The 27,748-nt window shown below is 42.7% G+C and overlaps 1 protein-coding gene across 10 annotated transcripts in view; it reads left to right on the forward strand.

Annotated features, from left to right (window-relative positions):
- MAGI2 (membrane associated guanylate kinase, WW and PDZ domain containing 2) overlaps nucleotides 1-27,748 on the forward strand; it is a 2,755,167-nt gene that overhangs the window by 2,652,346 nt on the left and 75,073 nt on the right. The window contains exon 21 of one of the 10 annotated variants that reach the window (XM_069229701.1): nucleotides 7,588-7,865. The exons of the other annotated variants lie outside the window; for them this stretch is intronic. Within the exon in view, the coding sequence (XP_069085802.1) occupies nucleotides 7,588-7,806 (219 nt within the window). The 3' untranslated portion in view covers nucleotides 7,807-7,865. Of the gene's footprint in view, nucleotides 1-7,587; nucleotides 7,866-27,748 lie in introns of those variants that run through there. 10 annotated transcript variants of the gene reach the window in all.

The raw sequence follows: 27,748 nt of genomic DNA on the forward strand, positions 1-27,748 counted from the left end.
GCCTCTGGAGGATCTGGTCTCTGAAGGCATCTTGCTTGTGGGCCCCAGGGGATATGGTACCCTGGTTAAAAAGCTGACTGTGGAAGGGGAGTCCCATTCACTAACAGCTGGTTTTACTGGCTCCGTGTGCCAGTCTTCTCCTCTCCTGGCTCTGGGTGGTGCTATCCTGCTGGTTTTAGCTTCTTGCACAGCCCCTTTGCTACCAGACAGCAGACCACCCTCTTGACAGTGTAGTTTGTCTGGTCCCCCACCTCTAGGGTATAGACTGTGTCCCTCCCCATTGTGGGCATGTAGCACCAAAGACTACCCACCCATAAATCATCTTAGACCCTGTGCACTTTCAAAGCCACTTTATAGACTGCCGACCATTTACCTATGTCATCCCCCACACTGTAACTGGGCACCATATCTTTGGGCTATGACAACTGGACTCGTGCAGACACTGCAGACACTGTTGTTGTTGCTGGCCCCCACTTGGAGGGATCTGATATTCATCTCTCTGAGTCTAAGCTTCCTTTCCTCCATGGCTAGCTTCCTCTCCTCAAGAGCCTGTTCTTATTCCACCTTAGCATGGACTTACTCCCTGTGAAGCTTGGCAAGCTCTACCTTGAGTTTCCTCTCCTCCATCTTGCCCATCAGCTCCTCTGCAGACAGGCTCCTTGAAAACACTGCTGCCTGCTTTAGAGTGGACTACTGGCAGTGGAAGGAAATTTACCCCCCCTCCATAGGCTGCATGTCAAGAACCTCTGTCAGGTCTCTCTCTGATCCATCCCCAGACACAGATCCCTATCATTGTCTTATCCTTCTTGGTGATCCTCTGCTGATGCTCTCAAGGCTTTCTAAAGCGCTGCCTTCTTGGTACTTACCTTTTGGAGCACCTCTTTCTCCTTGGAGAACACCTTGAGCAGAGCTAGTGTGTGCTTCCAGGTTGGCCAGCCCAAATTTCATCTTGCCAGATTGAACCACAGATATTGCAGAGAAAAATGGAATTTGGGCAAAAGGACTTTGGAAAAATCTAAAGATGTCAGATTAAGGAAAATTGAAAAAGGTTTGTATGGGTTTCAGTATAGCGTTGCAGTCAACAATGAATTACTATATGGTATTGCACAAATACAAGTCCGTTCCTCAATGCTGATCAACAGTATTAAAAATGGGACTCGTGACTGGCTGAGATGTGCACCCAGTTTAGGTAGGAACCACCACTCTAGTCAGGGTAAGTTAAGTACACATTAAAAGAACACCTGTGCTCCCCCTCTGGGAGATTGCCACAGAGCAGCCAGGCTTATCGAAAGAGGCAATGTGCAAAGATTTTGTGCAAGACTCACACACAGAGTAAAACAATGAAAACACCTACAAAAATCCACACAGGTTTATAAAAATAAGGAATATTTGTCTGAGAAAAATAAGACCGAAATGGCAAAATCTAATAAAAAGAAGCAAAGGAAAGGTTTTCTTTGAGATGAATGTAAAATAGGGCTTAGAAGTCAATAGCAGCCAAAAGGTTACTTGAGGTCATGAGGGACCAGTGCAAAATCAATGTTCAGGCTCACCACAATGGTGGGTAGTCTGGCTACAGGACCCAGACAGGTCTGTTATGACCTGTTGAATTTAAGAAAAATAGAAACTCTGTCATCATCTATCTCTTAATATTGAAAGGGCAGTTTCCAGAAATAGGCATAGATTTTATTTGTAGCTTAGTAAGATCCAATTGTATGCAGAGTAGGTATGCTATGAGAATGCGTGCTGCACAATGATCCTGAAAAAGTAGATAGAATAAATAGGTGAATCATTGTGCAGGGTGGGGCTCCACAAATCACAACTTTTCACAAATATAAATCTTGATCAATATCAGCTGTTTTATCTTTCCATAATATCAATAAATGAATGAATCCATCATAGTAATGTATTTAAGGTCTAGAAAATCAATATCAGCTGTTTTATCTTTCCATAATATCATTAAATGAAAGAATCCATACTAGTAGTGTATTTAAGGTCTAGAAAATCAACAAAATAAAACATTACAATCTAATCAATATTTCAAGGTTAACAAGGCAAACCACCACCAAATTCCCTGTGACTACAGAAAGTAATACACAGAATTGTGTCGGAGAGGACCTGCATGCTCAATTGTATTATGCATGATTTTTTTATTTTGTGAATATTATTGATTGATTTATCACATAGCTAATTATATTTTTGATATGTGAAACATGCAGTTCCTATCTTGATTTTCTAGTCCTGATGAAGTCAGTTGGAATATAATTATCCACAGACAAAAAACATGCTGGTTTGCTTGTGGCGAAAAGTGCAACATAGAATATGATAACTGTTGTTAATGAATAAGGAACACAAGAAGACTTTTCATACAAGAGTTGAATTTTTTCAGAGTGCTCGGGATTACCCTTTTACCATAAGGACATTGTCTTCCTTGAAGAAAATTTGGTGACTTTCATTCGCCCTTGAGCACCAATTTTATGACAAGACCGGAGGCTCTATTATGCGTTCTTTTCTTACTTTAATTTAAACAGCAGCAGTCAAGAAACTACAACTCCCAGAAGGGTTAGTTAATGTCTAACCAATGGGAGCGAAACAATAACTCGAACTGGACCAATAGGAAGGGGCCTTAAACCATAGTGAGCACACTTGACTGCAAGCAGCCCTCTTTTCTTGTTGCTCGCAGTCAAGATAAGTACTCTCCTTTTCGTCTCATACGTATTTATTGATTTTTCAGCTGTTATATTTAAGGCATTTAGAGTTTTACTGTAATTTACTGTTTATGCATTCGGTGTATAATTCCCTATTGCTTTTACCGCTTCGCGGCGGCTTTATCCCGTTTCTTTCCCTCTCTTCCCCCCCTTCCAGCATCGGTCTTTCATGCGCGCGCTCCGCCGAGCGTTCCATTGCGCAGTTCGTTTTGCTTCTGTCAGCGCGCGTCTCATTTTAACGCGCGTCTGACAAGGAAGCCCTTACCGGTCCGGCGCGGCTTCGCCTCGGCTTCTCTTCCTCTTGTCTGCCACCGCTTTCCTTACAAAGCGGCTTCACGCGTTGTCGGCCCCAGAGGACAGCGTTCATTCCGCTGTCGCTCCTTGGTGCCGCTTCGCGTATCAATTGAACTTCTTCCCCTTCAGGTCTCCGCCTTGGGGAGGAGCCACATTTTAGTTCTCGGAGCGTGTTGCTCCTATTAACCCTTTCTCATCCTTGCTTTGGTATTCCTACAACACATTTCTGGGACCAGTTTTTTCTCGTATTTCTGCCCACAATAATTTCATTTTACCATGGAATCGGGGAGTTCTCCCTCAAGGTCTGCCTCTGAGGAGGATGAGGAATCCTTTAAACAGGATTTGAATAAATTTATCCAGTCCTCTGTAAAACACGCTATGAAAGCGTCTATGGAAAAAATGTCAAAAAATATCGAAAATTCTGTCATGTCCATGGTGTCCAAATATATGGCCCATTCTGCAGGGGAAAGCAGAAAACGAAAATTATCATCTTCCAAATCACGTAAAGGCGCACAGACGGAAGTGAGCTTGCCTCACACCAGACTGAGGACTTGATTCCTCCCAGGCCTCCTTCAAAGGAGGGGATTTCCACCAAAAATACGGCACCTCAATCAAAATGTAAATCTAAACTGAAGGATATTACTGTACCTAAAAAGATTGTGATTTCAAACATTTTGGACACGGACGATGAGGACATGGATGAGTTATCTCAGTCTGACAATCCGGATGATACGTTTTCCCCACCTTCCCCCAAACGCATCAAAATTACGGCAGGTGGTCCCTCTACCAGCGTAGTCGACTCAGAGGGTGTTCCCATGTTTGATCCATCCCTCATTCACCATCCTAACTCAACAGAATGGCTTCGGTTAGACCATGTAGGTGATTACATCACTTCCCGCCTACGCCTTCCTTTAGATGAGCAAACCAGATCCAAATTAAAATCAGAATGCCCCAGACCATCATTGGACTCCAATATTACAGCAACCCCAACTATTGATGACTCTCTCATCACTTTCTTTACCAAATTCGGTAAGGATCCCCGTAAGAGAGTGGACAAGGCCTGGACCACTTGTCAGGACAAGCTCCTGGACGTGGTAGGCCCTCTGGCAAGGATCTTTGACATAGCTGAATCAGCCAGGTTGGAGGAATCGTCTATTGATCCCTTAGATCTTTCCCTTTGGACTCAGCGAGCCTTTTGTCTTTTGGGCAATGCGAACTCGGCTATTATCCTCGAAAGGCGTAAGGGCCTTCTTCTCAAAAAGGACCCCAAGTTAGCCAACTTGGCCACTCGAGACCCCGGCATTCAGGCCGACGGGAAACTCTTTGATGATAACTTCATAAAAGACGTTAGCCGTTTCGTTTCGACTTTTTCATCCTTGGACAAAGCCCAACAAAATCTCAAAAAAGTTTTTAACCAACGTGTTTTTTCCCGGGCCGGTAGAGGTAGGAGCCGCTTTACCGGCTGCACATACAGGAATCAAGGCTCAAGAGGATATGCCAATTCCTTCAATTCCTACTCTCATGAGTTCAAACCCCACTTCTACCCACAAAGAGCTAGGGGTTTCCGCAGCCGTGGCCAGCGCTTCTCCAGACCGCCCGTTAATCAAGGTAAGCCAACCTTCTGGCCCTCCCGTAGGAGGTCGCCTACGCTTCTTCCTCCAAAAGTGGAAGTCAATCTCTGCAGATCCTTGGGTACTCTCAACAGTTCAGGGATATCAGATCTAACTCCTTTCTCCCCCTCTCCAATCCTGTCTTCCTCCTCTACCAAAGTTTTCTCTGGAAATGTCCTCTCTAATCTCTTTAGAGATACAATCTCTCTTAAAAAAAGACGCCATCCATTCTTGCACGCCAGACCCATCCGGATTCACCAGTTCTATATTCCTCGTCCACAAAAAGAACAAAAAGCTAAGACCAGTAATCAACCTGAAATCTTTCAATCAGTTTGTCATCTACCGACACTTCAAGATGGAAACCATTACCCATCTCAGGGATATCTTGCTCCAGTTCTACTGGTTAGTCAGACTAGACTTACAGGACGCATACCTGACTGTTCCTATTCATCCTTCTCACAGAAAGTTTTTGCAATTTCTTTGGAATTCAAAAACTTATCACTTTTCCTCTCTTCCTTTCGGCCTATCTTCCGCACCCTGGTGCTTCACAAAACTATTGAGACCGGTCGTAACCTTCCTTCGCTCCCTAGGTATCAGACTGATTAACTATCTCAACGACATTTTGATCATGCACCAGAGCAAATCATCCTTACTATCTCACCTACAGATAACATCCACTCTCTTCTCAGATCTCGGTTTCATGATAAACCACGAAAAGTCAGTTCTTCTACCTTGTCAACAAATAGAGTTTCTGGGTTTCCAAATAGATTCAGTTTCGGCCGCTCTGTTCCTTCCCCGTTCCAAAGTGTCTGCAATAAAAAAAGAACTAATCTTAACTCTTCAAAAATATGTTATTTCTCTCAGAGCCCTCGCAAGGGTCGTCGGCCTTCTCTCGTCCTCTATCCAGGCCATCTTTCCAGGACCCCTCCACTACCGCGCCCTCCAGCGCCTCAAAATCCTTCATCTTCGGCGAGGGCTGGCTTATTCCGACCTCGTCTCCCTGGATCAAGAATCCCAGATGGAAATCCAATGGTGGATATCCCATTTAGAGGCTTGGAACGGCAGATCCATCTTCCCCTCTGTGCCCGATCTTGTGTTAGAATCAGATGCAAGTCTCACGGGTTGTGGCGCCCACTGTGGTTCGATATCGACTGGCCGTATATGGTCCACAGAGGAGTCCAGATTGCACATAAATTGTTTAGAGCTTCTTGCAGGCTCCTTTGCGATCAAAAGTTTCACAAAAAACAGAGCACGATGCTCCATTCTGCTCCGTATGGACAATATATCAGCGGTGCGTTACATCAACCGTCTAGGGGGCACCAGGTCCAGACCGCTGGCTCTACTAGCCAAGAGTCTCTGGGATTTTTGCCTGTCCCACAAAATTTCCCTTTTAGCAGAATATCTACCGGGATCATTGAACTCCAATGCAGACTGGCATTCTCGCCACCTCACAGACTCCAGCGACTGGAAATTACACCAGTCTGTCTTTCATCAGATAGAAAGGAAATGGGGTCCTTTCCAAATAGACCTCTTTGCGTCCAGACTCAACACTCAGCTTCCCCATTTTTTCAGCTGGCGCCCCGATCCACTGGCTCTGGCTACAGACGCTTTCCTACAAGATTGGTCCGGTTCCCTCAACTATGCCTTCCCTCCTTTTATCCTGATCAACAGGGTTCTGAACCAGGTCAGACGCCAGAAGGCATCCCTCGTCCTGCTAACCCCCTTTTGACAATCTCAGGTTTGGTTCCCTCCCCTACTCGAGCTGACAGTAGATTTTCCTATTCTACTCCCGACATTTCCATCCCTCATTCTAGATCCTTTCGATCGCCCTCACAATCTGATTCTCGACCAATCTTTAACACTCTCAGCCTGGCTCATTTCCGGTCTACCCAACAGACCCATACTATTTCGGCAGAAGCTTCAGAGTTCATCAATAACGCATGGGCACCTGGCACGAGAAGAGCCTATAAATCAGCTTGGGCTCTTTAGTCAAGCTGGTGTCTGGGAAAGTGTTCCAATCCCTTTTCAGCGGATCTAAGTCTTATTATTAATTTCCTAGCCGCCCAGGCGGGCTTAGGTAAGTTATAACGCACAATAAATCTTTACAGATCGGCTATTTCCATGAACCACTCAAATATTGACGGCAACCCTATTGGGTCTCACCCTTTAATCTGTCGTCTTCTGAAAGGAGTCAAGCTCTCCAAACCCCCTACTGCGAAGTATTCATATATCTGGGACGTCTCCTTAGTTTTAAATCTCTTCCTCTCCTGGCCAGAAAACCCAAGCCTTTCTCTCAAAATGCTCTCTGCTAAGCTTACCATGTTGCTATGCTTAATTTCTATAAAAAGGACTTTGGACGTTAGGTCCCTAGATGTCTTTGCCCGGCAATTCTTACCTTCAGGGGTCCTATTTCACATTTCCAAACGCACCAAAACTAACTTACATTCAGTTTTCTACCCTTTGTTTCCGGACAAGCCAAAGTTATGTGTAGGTCTTTGTTTAAAAGAATATGAAAAAAGAACCGTTAACCTGAGAACGTCCTCTTCCAATCAATTATTGATCTCTTTTCGAAAACCCCACAATCCAGTGACTTCGGCAACTTTGGCCCGCTGGATTAAATTGATTATGTCCCTAGCGGGAATAGATATTTCAGTTTTTGGAGCACATTCCTCCAGGGGAGCTATGGCCTAAAAAAAAAAGCTTTCGCCATTGGGTCCACTTTAGAGGACATTCTCAGGTCGGCAGACTGGTCGAACGATAATGTTTTCAAAACTTTCTATTGTAAACCTGTTAGAACTGCTTCTTCCTTAGTTATTGACCAGCTTTAAACGCGCATAATAGAGCCTCCGGTCTTGTCATAAAATGTAGATTTTCCAAGTAATTTATGACGGAAAGTCTTAATTTTATTAAAGACACGGAGGTGAATATTATCCCACCACAGTACTTCTATTAATTTGTACTTTTTCTTTCCCTCCCAGCGACTCCAGCACTGCCTCCAGCTTCCGGGTAACGCCGCTAGCTCAATCGGTTCCATCCTCAAGAAGAGACTTCTGGAGGCGTCATCGCAACCTGTACAGGATCAGCTTCCTCAACCATCGCCCTTTCGGCTCATCGCTGTGGTTCAAGACTTGTGTTCCATTTCTTTATCTCTGGCAATTGTTGGTCTTATTTATCCTTTGTTCCATGACTCTATTTGACTTGCTCGTTCAAGAAAAGAGGGCTGCTTGCAGTCAAGGGTGCTCTCTATGGTTTATGGCCCCTTCCTATTGGTCCAGTTCGAGTTATTGTTTTGCTCCCATTGGTTAGACATTAGCTAACCCTTCTGGGAGTTGTAGTTTCTTGACTGCTGCTGTTTAAATTAAAGTAAGAAAAGAACGCATAATATTCGCCTCCGTGTCTTTAATAAAATTAAGACTTTCAGTCATAAATTACTAGGAAAATCTACATTGTCTGTTTAAAATGTTGTATCTATTGTATTCTCTCTAGTTGTTGCTATTGATACTGGTTTAGCATGCACCAAAACTACTCAGCCACCAATTTCTATTACATTTTTGGGAAACTTTTACTTTTCCAAGCCGCAGGTATTTCTAGGAATCATAGAATCTTTATGCTTGTTTCTACACATTCTTTGCTAAAGCTTTTTTAAAAAATCCGACTTAAATTAAACTGACTCTAATATCTTTTGCAACAAATATGCAAATGCTTTTTGTGCTTTTTGATGTGTTTAATTTTACACAAGAAACACTATAAGGATTTTTTTAGCATTTCGTGGGAGTAGTGAGGGTGTGCCATGCATTATAAGGAATACATTACCTGCTGCTTTACATATTAAGGATATTGCAAGTTACCCCGGAGTTCCATGGCCTTAAAACATAACAGCTTTCGGCCTCCTTCCTGTATGTGGTCACAGAACTCTTCAGTGACTTGCAATGTCCTTATATAGTCGGACAGTCTGTATTTAATTCCATTTAGATTAGGTTAGTTTGGATTAAAATATAAAACATAGTAATCCTGTTTGGCACACAAACTGCAGTAGGAGTTTGTTACTTATTTTCTTTGTTGGTCAAAGAACATTGGACTACCAACAGTGCAATCTTACTCTTATGTAAAATCCCTAGTAGTCTAACCCTCAAAATAATCATAAGTTAAATAAAGCTGGGAGAAGGGATGGACCTATGGTTTCTTTTGTTATTATCCACATCTTAAATACATTATATATACATTTGACTGTAAAATCTTCAAATATAGAGTTTGTACTCAATTGACTATATGTGTGAATTATGAACAAGTTTTATTTTATGGGTACTTTGTAGTCCATATTTCCATTTGCTGAGATTACTCTCAATCGTTGTCTTATAATATAAATGGACTGTTTGCTTTCCTTGATGGTCTCATAAATTGTTAATTAGCAATTAGTGTCTTCACCATAGAACATTTTGCAGCCGATAAATAGATCACTTTGAATATAGATTTGGTCATTTAAAGGAAGAAGGTATTCTCCCAACTCATGTAGAGGTCAAGGGAATGTTTTTTCACAATAACAAAGCATCGTTTTGGGTGGTTTTTCTTCAGGACAAACCTGTGACTCAGGCCTACAATCAGCATTTGCATGGCAGACTTACATTGTCTCCAAAAGCAGATCCACCAACCAGGTAGGAGACATTTCATGAGTAGGCAATGTGGTTGAAACAGTGCCTTGCTTCAAACGTTGTGCAGCACCTAGGCTCAATGAAAGCTAAATTAGACTGTAGTGTAAAACTCCATTGAGATTACCTTTAGTCCAGTAGCATGGATGGTAGACCATTGAGTCTTTCCTTTTATTGTGCTCTGTGCACAGCTTACCTAGGATATTTTATTTGCCTTCTACATCTTTTTTGAAGAAATGGGCAACTCCAGTCTTCCTTGCAGTATTTTCATCTTTGGGGAGCAAAAGCCGTCAGAATATACAATGTATTGCAGCACTCATATGGATCATTAGTGGTGAGAAACTATATGTAATTAGAATATTGAGAGATATCAACAATGTTGCAAGTTAGTGGATATTATCACAGTGCAAAGCTCTCCTGGTAATTTATTGTCAGTAATGATAGCTTCTGCAAGATGCTATCTAAACTAAAGGGTGCTGAGAGGTGAGGATACTATTGTATCAATGATGTGAGACAATGTTGAATGCAGGTACTCTGCTTGCAGCAAGATAAAATGGATTAAGTCTTCCGTACCATGCAAAACCCTTACAAAGTGTAACCTTAAGAGTTCCAAACTGCCCCTATTTTCATACATGGGCCACTTTGTTAACAATCTAATTCTATAATGAGGTCACCTTTATTTTGGTGATCAGACCTACTGTCTGCCACAGTTCAGTCCATCAATATAGCTTATTGTATTGAGATACAGCATAATCATTCATGAGTTCTACTGATATGTGAAAATATGTACTACATTCCAGAACACTGGAAATAAAACAAGAAATCATTGGCCACTCTCAATACATTTCAATATCTGCCAGTATTGATTGGCTAACATTTGCCCACAACATAACCTAACAATTCCGTACTTTGAACCAGAAAATCCTCAGCTCTGTAGATCATTCTTATGTGTCCTCCCACATCTCACATTATTGATCACTCAAGAACGTTTTGTTCAACAACTTTTTCTCACCATTTATGTCCTTGTTTTACAACCTGCCTTTTACTCCTAATTCATGTTGCCCCCATACCTCTTGAAGTCACCCCACACCCTAATTGTCATGTAATAACTGATTTTTTATGTATAGTTGGCAACCAATATTTTGCTTATTTGTAGTACTGATAATAATAGGGTTATCTAGTGCCCTCTTAGGTGGTACTAGTTGTATGAAGGCTGACTGGCTGAACCACATCGGCTACAGTTAACGTCTGAAATTGTAGCTTACTTGCAGATCTCAATGCTTCAGTCAATGAGCCGAGTCAATGAGCCGTCGTTTAGCTTTTAGTCACCACTCCCATCCTCTTTCCCATGGTCCAAAATGTACCTCTGTCGTAAAGTCTTTGGCTCTTATTTCAGAATACTTAAGAACACTGATGCGTTGTTCATTCACCCAGACTTACTGATAGTGTCATGGGATCAGTAATTCTGAGATGCAGGAAAATATTTGTATTACCTAATGAGGTTTTGCACCCAATTTCAGCAGAAATTGCCAAGGTTTTCCTCTGAAACTTTAGCCAGGCTTTTCCTGATGATATGCCCACGCGAAAGAAATTGGGGGTCACAGTTTTCCTGTGAAATTTGCAATCTTTATTCAGCTGATGCCCCTCGCACCATCCTATTGGGGTTTAATCCCACCTGAGAATGAGAGCCCCGGGTCCCAATTCACAGAGATGTTGCAGTGACTTACTTCTACCCCTGGCTTAGTCCTGCATTCAAGGTGCAAGCCAAGTGAGTCAATCTTATTCGTAGTGAAATCTTTGTGAATTGAGAGCTTTATATTGTAATACCACTAAGATATACTAGAGATATATAAGGAAATGTTATTGACTATAAGCTTGATCCATCAGTCCTCTCAATCGCTATCAACAACAATGGATGTAGCCAAGTAAAGAGCAGTTAAATAACGGTTATTAGTAGCACTTGTGTAAAATGTTTATTTTTGACTCCAAATTAAAGGTACTTGTTTATATATGTAAATGTTTAATTTATTAACCAATAGAGGAGCAAGCACCCATTACTAAAGTGATAATATACTACCAATAACACATTGAATCAATAAAGATGATAGTGATGGGGTGATATGTGCTTCAACATTAAAGCTGAGGTGCTACTTTTAGCATTGATAGTTAACTGTGGGAATATTTAATGGCTAACTTTTAGGCCATCTGTAATCATTTATTTTATTATGTCTAGAAGGAGATGTTGTGATGTAATGTTTATACCATATTATGGCTGAAACTGTTAACGCCTGACCTTAACAATTGTAGACATCTGAATTTTCGAAGTTTAAACCAAAAATAAGTGCCATTAAATTAGTTAGTAGCAACATGTCTTATTTACAGTGCTTTGAAGCAACATATACACGTTATTGAGAGCTTCATAAAAACAAATTATTATTAATTCTAATATTAATGGTAAAGAAGGTGAGTGCACTAAGGGACATGATTTACAATCTCTCATCTGATGATTTTTTTAAAAGTTGATTGAGATGTCGAGGGAATTAACAATAATAAACAAGTCAAAGTTCAAGAAACTTGTTTGGTCACATGATGAGGACTAGGAATCGGTGACTGAAGTTAAGTAGTTTTATGTCCAGTCACTACTCAATCCAATCTACATGCACATCATGCAAGTGTTAAAAAGATATAGGATTACAATTGACAAACTGAAATGTCGCAGTCAGTTCAGTCTCATTAGATTAAGACACAAAGCATAACAACCACAGAAAACATAAATTGACCATTATAAGTAGGTGCTCCATAAAGAAACCCCATGCTCTCTCTCCTAAACATGAAATGATTCTAAAATCATCTAATCAGAGTTCTAAGTTAGGAATGAGGATTGGTTGAATTAAATCTTAGGGAAACATGGAAATGTGAGAAGGTGTCAGCAAAGTGTTTGTACCCTCCAAAGTATAAGGGAATCTATCTTAATTTCTAACAGAATAAGCATTCATTAAAACAAACAGAACTTTCAGCATCAATCATAGCTATTCCGCCCCCACCAGGAACCAGTCATCACCAGAATTTCTCATTCCATAGAACTCTGACAGTTACTGCAACCTTAAATAGCCCCTGTTCCTGGTATGCGATGAATAGCTGCTCATTAGGTCTTTATGTTTCTTGCCACAAATTTCTTCTCAGGCCTTACTATCAGCTAAATGAATATATATGGCAATACTTCTTTTCTCTGGCTAATGAAGCCTTGAAATGTTCCTGCAACAGAAAAAAACACACTATCCAAGCAAAACACATTTTGAAATTAGGGCCTTTAATTAGGCTAATTTTAATCAACATTAAGGGCCTCATTACGACCGGCATGTTGGCATTCATCTGACCGCCGTATTACGATCCTCACCGTAAAGATAGCCAAAAAACGGGCAAAATACGGAAACCTCCAGGACACTGGTGGGCGGGAAAGAGGCGGTTCCACCACCAGTACCACCAGCCGGTCACAAATCCGCCCACCAGATTACGACCGCGGTTCTTCTATGGTGAAAAAATATTGGCAGTGCGAGCCAGCGCAGTCAGAAACTGACACTGGGAGAACACAACACTACATTGGACAGTTTGAATACCCCAAACCTGCCACACATCAGCACACCAGACACACCTACACACACCACTATATTACAACACACCCACATAATCCACAATCCGCAGCAAAAAACCTCAATACAGAGAAACAGAGAGCAGGCACACACACATCACATGCATTATACACCAGTGAAACCAACACAATGCACACATAATGAGCACACACATTTCACAACAACCATTCATCTCTCACCACGCACCACCTGCACCCCATGAATCAACCAAAACTGCACCCTTCCATACACAACACCCCCACACCGTCAACACAATCACAACCATGTCCCCACAAAGCACCAACGATTCACCGACGATGAGTTGAGGGTCATGGTGGATGAAATTGTGAGGGTAGACCCACAACTGTTTGGAGCACAGGTCCAGCTAACATCAATTGCCCGGAAAATGGAGTTATGGCAAAGAATAGTCGACAGGGTCAACTCAGTGGGCAGCCATCCACACACAAGGGACAACATCATGAAGAGGTAGAATGACCCTTGGGGGAAGGCATGATCCATGACATCGGGACACCAAATAGTTGTGCACAAAACTGGTGGTGGGCCCCCATCTCCTCCACCTCCTGTTGCTATGGGACTTAGGAGGAGAAGGTCTTGGAGGTACTGCTTCTAGAGGGCCTGACTGGAATACCTGGAGGATTGGAATCTGACAAGTACCCTCAAAGTCAATGTCGCACAATTGTTGTGTCCTGCATGCCTCCTCATCACTCAAATACCCTCTAATTCACTGATTGTTCCCCTACACCTACCTGCTAATCACCCAATGCCCCTCTCCTGCATGCCACCACCCCACACAGTCCTGCTGCCCTTACAGCCTTTTGCAAGGGCATTGATACCACAGCCTAATCATATCACTGCGACTCCCACAATGCACCAAACCATTTGTGAAAACCTGCAATGTGCACATCACGTCATATTTCAAGCATGTATGAGTATTGTACTACTTACACCAGCTAGATGGTGGAGGAGATCCTACACCTGTTTGGACAGCTACATGGGGCATCAGAGGAAAAGGTGAGTCTAATGCCCCAGCCATGTGTGATTGGTGATGTGTGTTATGGTGAGTCAGCTATGTGAACAGTTGTTGGTGTAGATACAGGCATGTGGCATACCGTGCAGGCGTGTGTGCTGAAAAGATGGGTATGTGTGCTCACTTGTTGTTACACTTGTGTATTGTCATCCCCTGTTGCTATGGGACAGCTGCACATGATTTTCTCCTTTTGTCTGTGTCATCCATGCAGGAGAAAGCGATCTGGCATGCCATCACCAAGCAAGTGCGGACCCTGGCGAAGCATCCATTGGTGCAAGTGGTGGGAGGATCTGAGACACAGGGCCTGGAAGACCGCGGATGCCCAGCTGGGGATGTCCTCCCAACTAGGGAGGGGTGCCAGTGGACCCTGACCTCCCTAATGGCCTCCATTTTGGCAGTGGCCTACCCTGAGGTGGATGGGCATTTGAGTGCAGCACAGCAGCCATAAAGGGGTAGGTACTGACTGTTTCCTCGTAATTGGCTCTGATTGTATGGTGTTTACGGTCTCATTTTAACTTCTGTGACATTGTAGTAGTTGACAAATGTTTGTAGACTAGTGGGAATCAGTTGGTACCACCTTGCCAATGTAGGAGAAGTAGATCTGGCATCATGGTTAGCTATGTGTAAGTTTTGGACTCCTGTATCCAGACATCATTCTGACTGCATGTGGAGATGCTCAAATGTCAATGCCACATGTGTTGCACTATCGTGCAATTCCTATGGATGTGACCTGGTGTTTTACCATACCCGTTGACTCAAACCTGTTCCATCCATCTGCATATAAGCGTTAGTGGCTACAAGGTGTCTGACCACTCCCAGCTGTGCTGATCACCTGTTGTGTCAACTGGGTGACTCAGTTATTTGGCACAATACATAACTAGCACTGGGTCAGGTATGAACTACATGTGAGGCTTCCATCTTAATCACAGCACAGTTCTGGCCTGTGTAGGACAGTTCATGTCTGTGTTTATTGATGTACACCCATTGTCCGTTCATCTCCATTCATTGGTGCATGTGAAGGGTGCAACAATAGGATATTTTACTTTGGGTGTCTGATTTGTGTATTTAGACTTATCATGCTCACCCATGTGATGCATTTCTTCTCTGTCCCAATGGGCTGGTTCTAGAGGAGGTGAGTTCCCTGCCAGAGTTTGTCTTTTATGATATACTATGTCAATGCGATGTATGGCAATGCCCTACCAATTCCTTAGCAACCTGGGTAATATGCTGCCTACATCATGTCTCAATGGTTACTTGTGGCTACAAAATATGAAGTGGGACAATCTTTGCTACTCTTGACCTAGCTGATGTGTCCAGTCTTGTGAGGGTTCTAGATAGCAATATTTATGTGTCCATGATGTAATGGGATTTTTGAACCACTATTTCTTGAGCAGGTATTTATTTCAATGGAAAATGTTGTATATTTACTGGCAGTCATGCAGGTCCATCTGTACATCATGTGTACGTCATTTTGGTGTGCAATATTTGTAGTCTGGAGCTAGGTACATAGACTCTCTAGTCAGGTATGGTGTGATTAATGTTGTTTACTCATGTTGTGAAGTCCTGGAACTGTTACTGCATGTAATTTGGAATGGTAGTTGGCCTATGATGTCAATTGTGGCTGTGTGAAGTGTAGTTATGAGATTGCACTCAGTAATTGTGTGTGAATGTATCATGTGTGCTTTGTAGGCCAATGTAGCTACACATAAATTTATTCAGTGATGTGGTGTATCTGTGTTTTGTGTCAGCCAATGTCCCTTGGTGAATGTGTGAATGTCATGCCATGCCTGTACTCCAGACTTGTATTCTACTCATCATTTGTCACCTGAAAGGAGTCCCACTTGTTCTAGCTTCATCAGTTTAGGTACCCATGTTGCCATATATGTATAAGGAGTCAGCCAGCCATGTGATATGTATTGCAGGTGCTGTGTGGTCTATGAATAGTGTAGTCTACACTATCAAGGCACATTACTATTTGGGAAGGACTGGTCAGGTGTTCAGGTATTATCTAAGGACATGCATGATGTGTTGTGATCACTCACCTCCTCTTCCAATAGGTGATAGGAGTATAGAGAGATATGATCTGGAATCTGCTTGATATTCCTACTTGTAGCAGGGCATCAGTAGCTTGCTGACATGGTTTTACAGGTGTTCAATATGATTACTTCAGTCGTGCAAACCTACTTGGAATCAGATGTGGGTTTGAGGGTTGACATTAAGGGTTGGATAGTTGTAACATGCTGTGACATGATGTAGGATATGTGTAATGCCAATGGGGATTGCCTAGCCTGGAGATGTTTACCTACAATTGTGCATGTTTAAATGTGTGTATGTAAGGAATATAATAACCCTTTCTCTCCCTCTCCCTCTCTCTATTTGTGTGCATCAGCATTGGCAGACAAAGGAGATGGGGCACAAGTGAGTGGGGAAGCTGCTGGCCATGGGACCCAGAGTGCTGCGACCAGTGACAGCGAGGGACCCAGTGGCCCGGAGGGTGAGGGGAGTGCCACCGGGGAGACCGGATCATGCGCATCATCGTCTTTGGACTCCTCTAGTGGACCCTCCCTGGTGGTGGCAGAAACATCTGGGACCACCACAGCACTATCTTTGTTCACCACCCAGTTACTACCACCGCCCTCCCTGTAGCTCCCCACCCAGTTGTCCGTGCCCGCTCACCCAGGAGGGTGGGCGTCTCCTCCGCTGCAAGCACCTCTGACCCTGCCCTAGTCAGCCCTGCTGCCCTCAGTGAGGAGGCTATTGACCTCCTGAGGTTGATCTTTGTGGGTCAGTCAACCATTGTGAATAGCATCCACGGACTGGCAACTCAGATACAACAGAGCAATGTGTTCCTAGAGGGCATTCACAATGCACTGGCTGGCCTACAGAGATCCTTTCAGGCCCTGGCCTCCGTACTGACAGCAGCCAGTCACCGTTTGTCTTCCGTCCCCCCTCAATCTTCCTCTTCCAAATCCCACACCGATGTTTCCCGTCCCAGCCAGCGCATACAGACAGACAAGCCTGCATCCACCTCAACATCCAAGGGTTCCGCAGACAAACACAAGCACCACAAGACCCACCACCAGCATGCACTCAAACAGCACCCACCTGCAGACACACCAACAGCCACTACCTGCACAGACTCCCCCGCCACCCCACCTACACACCCACTACACCTGACACATCTGCAGACAGCACACCCACATTCACCAATACAACCACAACACCTATCCTACCCACAGTCAGCACAATAGCACACCCACAGACATCCACCCCAGTCGCCACACCCACAGACACCACAGACACACCCACATGCAGTACATCAACCATACCTGCAGTCACCACTCTAACAGAAAGTTACCCATCCAGCACGGCATTGCCCCTCTTTTCCACCCCCTCCTCACAAGACACATAAATTCCCATGCTCATCCACCCAACAGACACCCAGAACACACAAGCATTCCTCGCACACACATGCAGCCAAACCAACCACCAAGACACCTCCTACAAGCCCTCCCTCTCCCTCCACTCCCAAACCCTCCAAACCCTTTTACCATGATCGTCCCTGTGTGTCTAAGACTTTTTTCCTCTAGGAGTTGAACCTTTTCCCTACTCCTCTCCCACCCCATGCGGCCCCCAAATGATCCGTTTCCCTCCCCAAGTATACCCCTACCACCTCCAAGTCCTCTGCCGCCACCCCTGCCACTACCCATGTCCCTCCCTTACAAAGAATTCAACCCTTCCAAAGTGTTCCAAGCCCTCCCCTAAGCCACGTCAAAAGCCCCTTTCCAATCCCAAGCCCAAAGACCCCCCTCTCAAACTAAAACCCAACCCCCCTTCCATCACCACCCTAATCCCTGAAGTGCATGCCTGCTCCCTTGATGCCCCTACCCGCAGAGTTTGATTAGCAGTCAGGAGTCAAGTTGGAGCACTCTAATATGCCATTTGTGCATTGTGCATGATCTTGTTTGGACTGGCCTAAAGACAGTGTATTATTATTGTGTATAGTTATTTATTAATATATTTATATTTCCTAATATACATACATCTGGAAAACCGAAAGTTACATCTTCGTCTTGCCTTTCATTCCTCGTGTTTGTCATGGTCTTGGCTGCTTTCTTTTCTGTTTGAGTGTGTTTTGTGTCTTGTGGTTGTGCTACCAGTTGTGTCTGAGCTGCTCTTGTGTGTGTGTGCCTTGCATTTGTCCCGCTATGATTGTTGGGTATGGTGTGTTGGGATTGTGTGTGTTTGGGACATTCCATTATGTTGGTTTTGTGTGTTTTGTTAGTGTTGGCATTTGTTATTTAGTTTGTGGTATGCCTTTGTGTAGTTGTACTGTGTGCGTGCGTGCATGTGTGGTGATATGTCTCAACCGCTGTGTGAATTGTTTGCATGGTGTGATGGATGGCATGTTGTATAGCTCTATGACTGTGTGTTGGTACAATGGTGTTGTTACATTATGTTTGTGTGCATTGTCAGGTGGGAGAGTATGTTCTGGAGTGTTGATGGTGCGTATGAGATGTTGCGGTTGTTGCGTAGTTGTATACTTAGCTGTTGTTGTGTGTTGTTATCTTTGACAGTGCCGATGCTGTATGTGTATGGCCCAGTGTGTGTTTTGGTAGTGTGTGTTGGCGGTGGTGTGTGTACTAAGAGTTTGTGTGTATGTGGTTGTGTGTGAATGTGCGTGTCAGTGTAGGAATACTAGTATGTATCACCATCACCACTCGTACCATGTTTGTATGTTGTGTGTGCATCGTGACCTTGGCATAAATGGAAAGTGATAGGTAAGTGTGTGTACTCACGGTTGCTGCTGTAGTCGTTGTTGTTCATTCTGGATTCATTGGGCGAGCAGGAGCTGCAGGAAGACGTCTAGTTCAGGTTTCATGGCGGTTCCAGACGGGTATGGCTTCCTGAAGGTGAGTTTCTCTATTTATACTGTTGGTTTCTGCCAGGATTTCCGTGGTGGTGTGACCACGGTGGAAACCTTGTTGGTGTGCAATTTCATAATCTGTCTGGTGGGAACATGGTCTCTGCCACCCTAAAGGTGCCTCATGCTGTCTGTGGCGGCCTGACTGCACTGGCGGTGAATTGGCTGTATTCTGTAGTGTAGACGGCTATGATCAAAATTTGGCTGTCTTCTCTGCCAACATGTTGGTACGACTGCCACCATCAACATGGCTGTCTTGGAACCGCCAAACTCATAATGACCCCCTAAATGTGCATTTCAAAAACGTGTTTGTACATTCATACATAAACCTAATCAAAATAAATGCTAAACATGAATGAGAAATACTTGTTAACTTCGGTAAATACACCTTAGTACGTAAATATAAAACATGAATAATGATTACATGTAAGCATTTTAAACGAACATTTGTGTGCATGTTTATAAAGCTTCAATCTTTCAGTGGTTACATTTCATCAACGCGTTTAAGTGTTCACACATGTTAATATTACTAAGGCACACAGTAAATTTAATGTCAAATGTAAATGAGTATTTGCGCAATAATAACGTGTAAACAATAAGGTCTAAATTGCACTACTCCAAAGGTAATGAAAGGATTCAACCATGTAAATGTGGCAATAAGATTTGCAATGCTCATAATTATTTGCTTGGTGATGGTGAAACAGTTGAGTTCCACTGCTCCTGAATCCAATTCATCACACCAGACAGAGTTAAAATAAGCTGTTGAAAGAGTGCTATCTTATAAATAACCCTTACTCAGGTGCGCTAATCTGAAATGAACATTCTGTGGCTTATGGTGGGTTGGAACAGTTTCCAGAGGCCGCAGTGATTTCCAGGTTATTAACAACTTTCAAGGTTGCATCTTATTAAAGAGTGACCTAGAAGCCGTTTTGTCACAGCAGAAAGAGTACGAAGGTGCCTTGAGCAACAGAACCTAGACAACGTTGCAATGAGAGAATGCTTCATGTATTTCTAGTAACAGGCATAGGTTTTGGGTCTGGTCCATGCATATTCCTTCCAGACAGCCTAGTGGCAGGTAATCTGCAACAATTGCACACCTCCATGTGATACATAATGTGCTATTTTAAATACTGCAGGCAACATGGAAAGTGGCACCTTTATTGAAAATAAAATGATGGATAAAGATAGATAATTCTTTTATGAATTGAAATCTAAACATATAAATGTTCATTACTGCATATTCACTCACTAGCTAACAAAGCTGGCACCCACAAATAGTCCTCTTTCTGTAAAGGTTACTGCACAGGAACTTGAAAGGGCTTCACAGCTAAAGAATAACAGTAGACTAAGGCTTGTTCAAAGTGGGGGACATTGAATGCATATTCTGGTGGTAGTGTTGGTACGAATCAGTGGTGTCGTTCTTTATTTCAATGTTGAATGCTGGAATTTAAATACATTTAAAAAGACATGCATAGATGGACATACCTGTTCAAATACTTGAAAAAGCTTCTGTGGTAAGGATCCACTTAGATCCGATTATTAGTCAGATGAAGCAAAATGATTACATGTTTACATGTGTTAATTTTGCTCCGTGTGAAAACCAGGTTTCCGTATGCAGTTTCTCATGCATGCAATTTTACTGTCTCACGGCACAGGAGACAGCAGACCACCATGTCTGTGACTGCTTCTAAATAAAGCATTTTTTTTTTTGTAATGCAGCCCGTTTTCCTTAAAGGAAAACGAGATGCATTAAAAAACTAAAAAGTGAAACGTTTTTGTTTCATTTTTTTCATAGCCACTGTCTGCTCTGGAAAAATGTTTTTAATGCCATTCACAAAGGGGTCCCATGGGGACACCTTCCCTTTTGCCAATGGGTTAGCACCCATTTGAAATGGGTGCTAACTGCAGTAGGTTTGCGACCACGTTCGCGGTCACAAAGCAATCTGGCATTGCACTGCGACTCGCAATTAGGAAGGGGACTCCACTTCCTAATTGTGACTCGCAAACCCGTTTTGCGATTCGGTAACCAGGTTACCGAAACACAAAACGGATTTTGTGCATTGCATAGTACAGTTTGCACGTCGAAAACAGCAAAAATCGCTGTTTGTGACGTGCAAACTGTTTCCTACATCTGGCCCTTGGTCCCAAAACCTGTTGCAGCACATTTAGTAAAATACTAATGCATGACTAAAATATACCCAATTCCCAAAACAATGAAGAAGAGAAGAATGCATCCACATGAGAGTTCTTGATGCGCACATATATCCAAGTTCTTAATGTACAAAAAGATCCAACCGTTCATTCTTTTTGACTGAAAGCACTATTTGACTCTCTACTTTCTGGGTAAACTTGCTAAATTTTACTAGTGGATCTTTCCTATTACTCTCACCCGGCAAGGTTCTCACATTTTCAACAACTTGAAATGTATACAACCTCTCCAAACTTGTGTCCGATTATTGTCATCTAGCTGACTGAATCACTTCCAAAACCTGGCCATAAACTGATAACAGGCTATAAGCAATTGATTTTCAGTTTTCTTTCTAGCTCCCTCATCCATTTCACTTCCATTGGCAACCTAAGATTCCAACACAGAACAGAACAAATTCTGCGATCACCTTACCTCACCTGCATGAAACCACTCAAAGCATGTTTCAAAACTGTTGAACTTGGCCCTCTCTGGACTAGCAACCCAAACATCCTACCTTCCCCCCTGCTGTTTTCTGAACCTGGTTTGTTGGTTTTTAGGACTACACACTTTACTGCTGCCAAGCAGTGATAATGTCCTTGAGCTCTCTCTTTTAAACATGGTAAAATTGGCTTACACCCAACTGGTACATTTAATTTACTTATAAGTCCCTGGTAAAGTGGTACAACTAGTAGCTAGGGTCTATAAATTAAATGCTGTGTTTGGTCCTGCAGCACTTATGATACCACCCACTCAAGTATCCTTTGAAAACCTGTCTGCTATGGCAGCCTGTGTGTTCAGTTTTAAAATTGCTATTTTGACCTCCCAAGGTAAACCTTTTGCCAAGCCTAATTCTCTTGTTTTAAAACATAATAAGTTACCCCTAGGGTGGGACCTAAACATCTTATAGAACAGGGTGCATTGTATTTAAAAAGTTGGGGCTGTATTTTTAAGTTTTACATTCCCTGGTAGTGAAAGACTGTGAGGCCTACCCCTCCCATAGGATAACATTTAATAAGTTGCAATTTTTGTATGGGAGAAGATATAATTATTAGGTGTCTGAGTAATAATAATTTTAAACCATCTTGTTTAGGAAAAGTCGAATTTTCAGTCCTATTTCTGAAAATGCAACTTCTATGAAGTTGGTATTTTCGTCTTCTAACTATTTGGTGCCTGCAGCTTTCATTCGGGGTCGCATTACTAGATGGAGTTGGCAGTTGACCATTCAATATTCCTCATAGACAGCCACATAATAGAGGGCCCAGATGTTGGCAGGTTGCACCATCCAAGGGAGGATTGGGTTGGGGAGCTGTGCACAGTCCAACCTGCACTTCAGACACAGAACCTCAGCTCCCAAACAAAAATCTTCACACTAGCCTAGTGCCACTGCAAACAGACCAATACAGGGAGGCTGGAAATTCCAAATGCCTTTGTGGGGGAAAAACACCAGAATCTTCTTATATTTCAAAGCTAGCACCAAGTATAAAAAATGGGAATACTACTCTTCAGTAAGCTCCTGGAGCTGTGGACACTACAGAAGAAGGGCTGCCCTGCTGTAAGTAGACTGTCCTACTGCCTGAGCCATGCCCTGTCATCTGAGAAGGAAGACTGGACATGCTTCTTTCCTCCCAGGCTACTTGAGTGACTCCAAGGGTTAAATAGCTGACCTCCTTTTTCTGAGGTACAGGGATTCAAAACGTTCCAAAGGCCTCCCTGTGGCTGCCTTGCTGGCCTGCTGCACTAGACCTGCAACTAGTCCTGCCTGAGCCCTGCTGGCCTCTGCTGGCCTCTGCTGAAGTGTGTTTCTGATCCCTAAGAGGTGTTCCCAAGGTCATGGACCCTTGGTGTGACATCAGTTGAGCTCCTCCTGGAAGAAAAGGAGAAATCATGAAGTTTTGGGCTCTTTGCAACAGAGATGAGGCTACTTTTTGCAAGATCATACAGACTGCCAACGTGAAGTTCCAGAGAACTCAACTCTTCCTGCTACTGTGACCATGAGTGACCTCCAGCAACATAAGATCTGCGTTTCGTTCTACTGCATCAACAGCCTGCAATGTCTGCCAGTGTGAAGCTCCAGCAATTATTGTCCACAATTCCTGACAGGATTTTCACACCTCAGAGATGACTATCCAAGACACCTGGCCTGCTCTTCATGCTACAGAGATGACCATCTGTGACCTGATGCTCTCCTTGGTCCTTGTGGCCTCCTCCACATCAATCTGGACCCTTCACACTGAACTTTAGCTGATAGCGCTTTCAGCTGAACTTACCCAGTCCCTGTATCCAGCCCTTACTCCTTTGTGGTTGACCTGAACCTCTGACTATCACCTGGTCTTGCACAACCAGAAAGGCACAAGTGGTGCTTTGAGTTTTATGCTCTATGCCTTAAATATTTGAAATTGCATATCTCCAGTTCTTCTGACGAGATTTGTGTTATTTTGGTGCCATTTTATTTTATTGAACTATTTTTATAACTAGGTGTGGAATTTTTCGCGTGTCATGTTTTCACTTTACGGCTGTTAGAGTGGTGCCTAAATATGTTACACATTGCCTCTTAGTTAAGCCCGATTGATTTTGTGCCACACTACCACACTTTAAGCACAAGTTAATTTAGTGACTTTTGTGTTTCACCCTGACAAAGGAGTGTGGCTGCTGCTTGAGACGGGCTCACACCCACTTCAGCCAGAAACCCAATTTTTCACAAAAAATGCAAACTCTCAGCCCATCTGAGTACAGCCTATCTCTTATATTTCCTCATAAAAATAAATGCAGTCATCACTTTTTGTGATACTCACTAAACTAATAAAGTTTTCTTTTTACAATTAATTTTTTTAATGTTTCTTCTGACCATGTATGTGTGTCTTTCATATTGAACTGCATACTAAATAAGCTGGATCTTTGTGTATAGTAGCATGAAACGCTGCAGCACAGTCACCTCTGAGTATAATAACCTGCCTTGAATGGAAACATTGTTTACATAGTAATTGCTAAAAAAAAAAGTATCCAAGAAACTCATTACCCAGTAGATGCATTGCCGCTAACTGCACATTGTAACCCACAAAGATAGATACTTAATTTGTAAAAGTGGGACATGTTAAATATTTATTATAGTATTTCCCTACAATGACTTGCAGCAAAGTGCTATTTTCACGGTATAGGCTATCTTTGCTTTACCTAAGAAGAAGGCCTATTTTGAATTTGAAAGTTACTACTTAATGAGAATCTAGGTCAATTGTTCCCATAGATTTTTTTCTAAATGTAGTGTATAGGTGGTGGCTTCATGTGAGATGTAGTGGTTATTAATTCAGTTTTGGTGGTCTCTTCCATCCTGACAGTGATTATCCCTTTGATGAGAAGTGATGTGAATTGAAATACCTTGCAGCTCATGCACATTATTGTTGGCGCTGCTGGCAGGAAGACTGAGAGCAGTAATTATTAGCTACCTTCCTGGAATGTGGGTTAGGCGAGTGAACCAGAACAGAGATGCCATCACAGAACATAAGACTGCGACCATACTCTTTCACATGCTTACATTAAAAGTGGTCCAGTGTGAAGCAGAATTTTATTTTAAGAGCTCTCCCAGCCACCCTGTTTCTCCTCCCATTTAAGCGGAACCTGCTTCCAGGATCAGTCAGGTGAAATTTGGCAGAGGTTTAGCCTCATTTCCATAAGCCCCCCCTTGTGTGGAGTTTAGCGACTCCGGACACAGACACATGGGTCCTTCTATCTTAAATAGGCCGCAGAGTTGGGTACTCTGGGAGAATTTGAAGGAAAGCAAATATGAACTGCTGAAAAAATGGGCAGGGTAGATTGTCCCACAACGAGACCCAAGAACATAACTGTCCAAGGTAAAGACACAGACAATGGTGGTTTAATGAAAGATAATGATTGTTCATTCTGGCTCTTCCTATAACCAGGACTGATGTATGGTATGCTGTTCTTTTGTACTCAGGGGCTCCCTAAATATAATTTTGCAGGCCTACTGTTAGCCTTGGGGACAGAAAAGGCTGATGAATGGCTGTCTCCTTCTGGAGACTTGGTTGGAGTGAGACGTGGTCCCTTGGAGCAGCTCCATATACAATGGAACAATGGAAGTTGTAGGAGTGGCTAGGAAGAAGTGTTACAACTTCTACAGAGAAGTGTTTTTTTTGTTTTACCTCTGATTGACTGGGTCAAAGTGCAAAGTCTACAGAGGAAATGCACAACCAAGATGGATGAGATTTTCAAGCATATTTTGTTCATAGATGTTTGAGGTGAATAAAAAGGCTTCAGCTGAACATCACAATGAAGGCTGGGAGATGCCCAGGCCCAGTCACAGCATTCAGCTTCTCCTTGTTCAAAGTTTGTAACCTCACAACAGTGGCTAAGTCCAGAGGTAACACCTGACAAGGTGAGAAGACAAAAACATGTCCATAGAGATAAGGCAAGCTCTGTGGCTATGGAATCCAACTTGATCATGATCAGAGATTTTGGTTTCAAATAAGAAGGATTTGGTGGGAACTCACACTCAACATATCTAGTATTAACTGACCTTTGCTGGCCACAGCATCATTTTTTGCCTTTCTGTAGAAAATATACTAAGGGTTTGATTTAGAGTTTGGGTGGCAGAGGATGTTACTTTCACAACTCTGAGAGTCTACCAAAAGCTAAATGTAGAGATCACTGCAAGCCCAGTGGTGATCTCTGTTTTCTGATGAACCATTATATTAATGGTTATTTTGAAGACTCTTCAAGTTTGATATATGGCTACCATTTGTAAGTATACCAAACATGTTGGTCTTTCAGAAATTCCCAAAGCAGGAGTTTGTTTCTGAACAATACAAAGCAAATGCTCTTCTTCATCCTGGAAGCTCTCTCCCAGGGTATGGAGGTAATTTTTTTTCTTCTGTTCATGACCTTCATATAATCAGAAAAAAAGGCATCAAACTTACTGCTCTAAGTATGGCTGGCAGCCTGATACCTTTATTCTGACAGACCCTATGTTACTGGGTATGAATAGTAAGTTTTCTGGCAGAGAAGCCAGTGGGGTACCATTGCTGGAAAACTGACAGTCCACTTGACTCATAACTGATTGGGTGGATCGAGGGTTTGGTGGAAGGCATACTCTGTCACTATAGTGACAGAGTACTCTGTCCTCCAAACTGTAGATCAGCCCTAGGTCCTAAGGTAAAACGTTTGATCCTGTGACTAAGTAAGTATTTTCAACCTTCACTCCAATGTATTATGCTTGAAGTTGTGACCAGGTCCCAGGTAACTGCAGCCATTACCTTGATTTGACTCTGTGTTTTCATGACACTTTTGATAAAAATGTATGTATTGACATGGTACTTCTATAGTGCAAACCTTAGCAAACAGCAGCAAAGCACTATTCCTGTTCAAAGGCAAGCAAGAAGTAGGAGAGGAAACTGAGTTGTGGACAGTTAATACAATATGATGTAGTGTTCTTTAAAGAGGTGAGTCTTCAAATCTTTCCTAAATTAGACCTCATGGATACAGGGATATTGTTCAAGATTTTGGGTGCATAGAAAAGGCAGGTATGCCGAAAACCACTAAAGTTGCTGAGCTTGTCTTCCATATAAGCTAGGGTGCTGATCATGAAAGCTGTGTAAATAATACAGCTGATTTTGAAGATGGCGAGGGCCTGCAAGGAGAGCCAATGGAGATCCATCAGGATAGAGTTGATAAGATCATCTTTCTTCAGGCCTTAATGGGTACCGAGTTCCAGATCAGGCAAAAGTTGTGATGCGGCATGTTAGATGCTAATATGGGGTACCAGTGGGGAGTTTGGGAGGCCCTGGGGTAGTGATTTAGCCCCAACCAGATGAAAGAATATGAGAGCTTGAACTACATTTCTGAAGTTGCTTTCTGAAAGAAACAGTTGGAATTTCTTTAGAACGGAGAGCTGGTATCAGGTCGTCTTTGTGTTTTTTTTAGCAATGTGGTCCTTGAGAGTGAGGCTGGTGTTCAGTGTGAATCAATGTGACTTGCATTCATTGAAGTTGATGTTTGAAGCCATCAAAGTTTATGTAATTGAGTCAGGTGTGCACTGTATCTTTTTGGTTATTCTTGTCAAATAGCAGGCATTCTGTCTTGGTTGGGTTGCGGTTCAGGTAGGCACAGGACATAAAGGTCTCGAAGATGAACATGCTGTGTTTTAGGTACTGGATGTCTGAAACAGAAGAGATTTTAAAGTACCGTTGTGTATCAGAAACATATTGGTGAATCTTAATGCTGTTGTCAAAGTGGAACCTTGATTTAAGACACCACCAAAATTCAGATCACCCAAAATTACCTCTGGTGATTCCACTCAGGGGTTGATCTTGTGCTAAAAGGCACCCTGCTCCACATCAGATCCAAGATTAGTTAAAAGAGTTGCAACTAATTCATTTACAGCACTTAGTAACTGAGGTCTAGATCAGGGAAACATTAATGGGTTTTATTACAAATCTCAGACTCAAGCTGTACAAAACAAAAATCAGAATTGCCATGAAGGCTCAAATGCAAAATACATAATCAGAAAGATTCTAAGTCCCAAATGAAAAGCAACATTATAGGAGAAATGAACAGCATCCCTAGCTGTTAGATGTTCAGGAAAATCTACTATAAATGGGCAGAGCCCCAGCCAGATTAGGAAAGTCATGAAAAAACTCCGGCTCACCCCCAGAGTCAAAAGGTTCTTATACACAGGTCATGCATATGAAATTGTC

Source organism: Pleurodeles waltl, chromosome 4_1 (genome assembly GCF_031143425.1).
Source record: "Pleurodeles waltl isolate 20211129_DDA chromosome 4_1, aPleWal1.hap1.20221129, whole genome shotgun sequence".
Taxonomy (NCBI): domain Eukaryota; kingdom Metazoa; phylum Chordata; class Amphibia; order Caudata; family Salamandridae; genus Pleurodeles; species Pleurodeles waltl.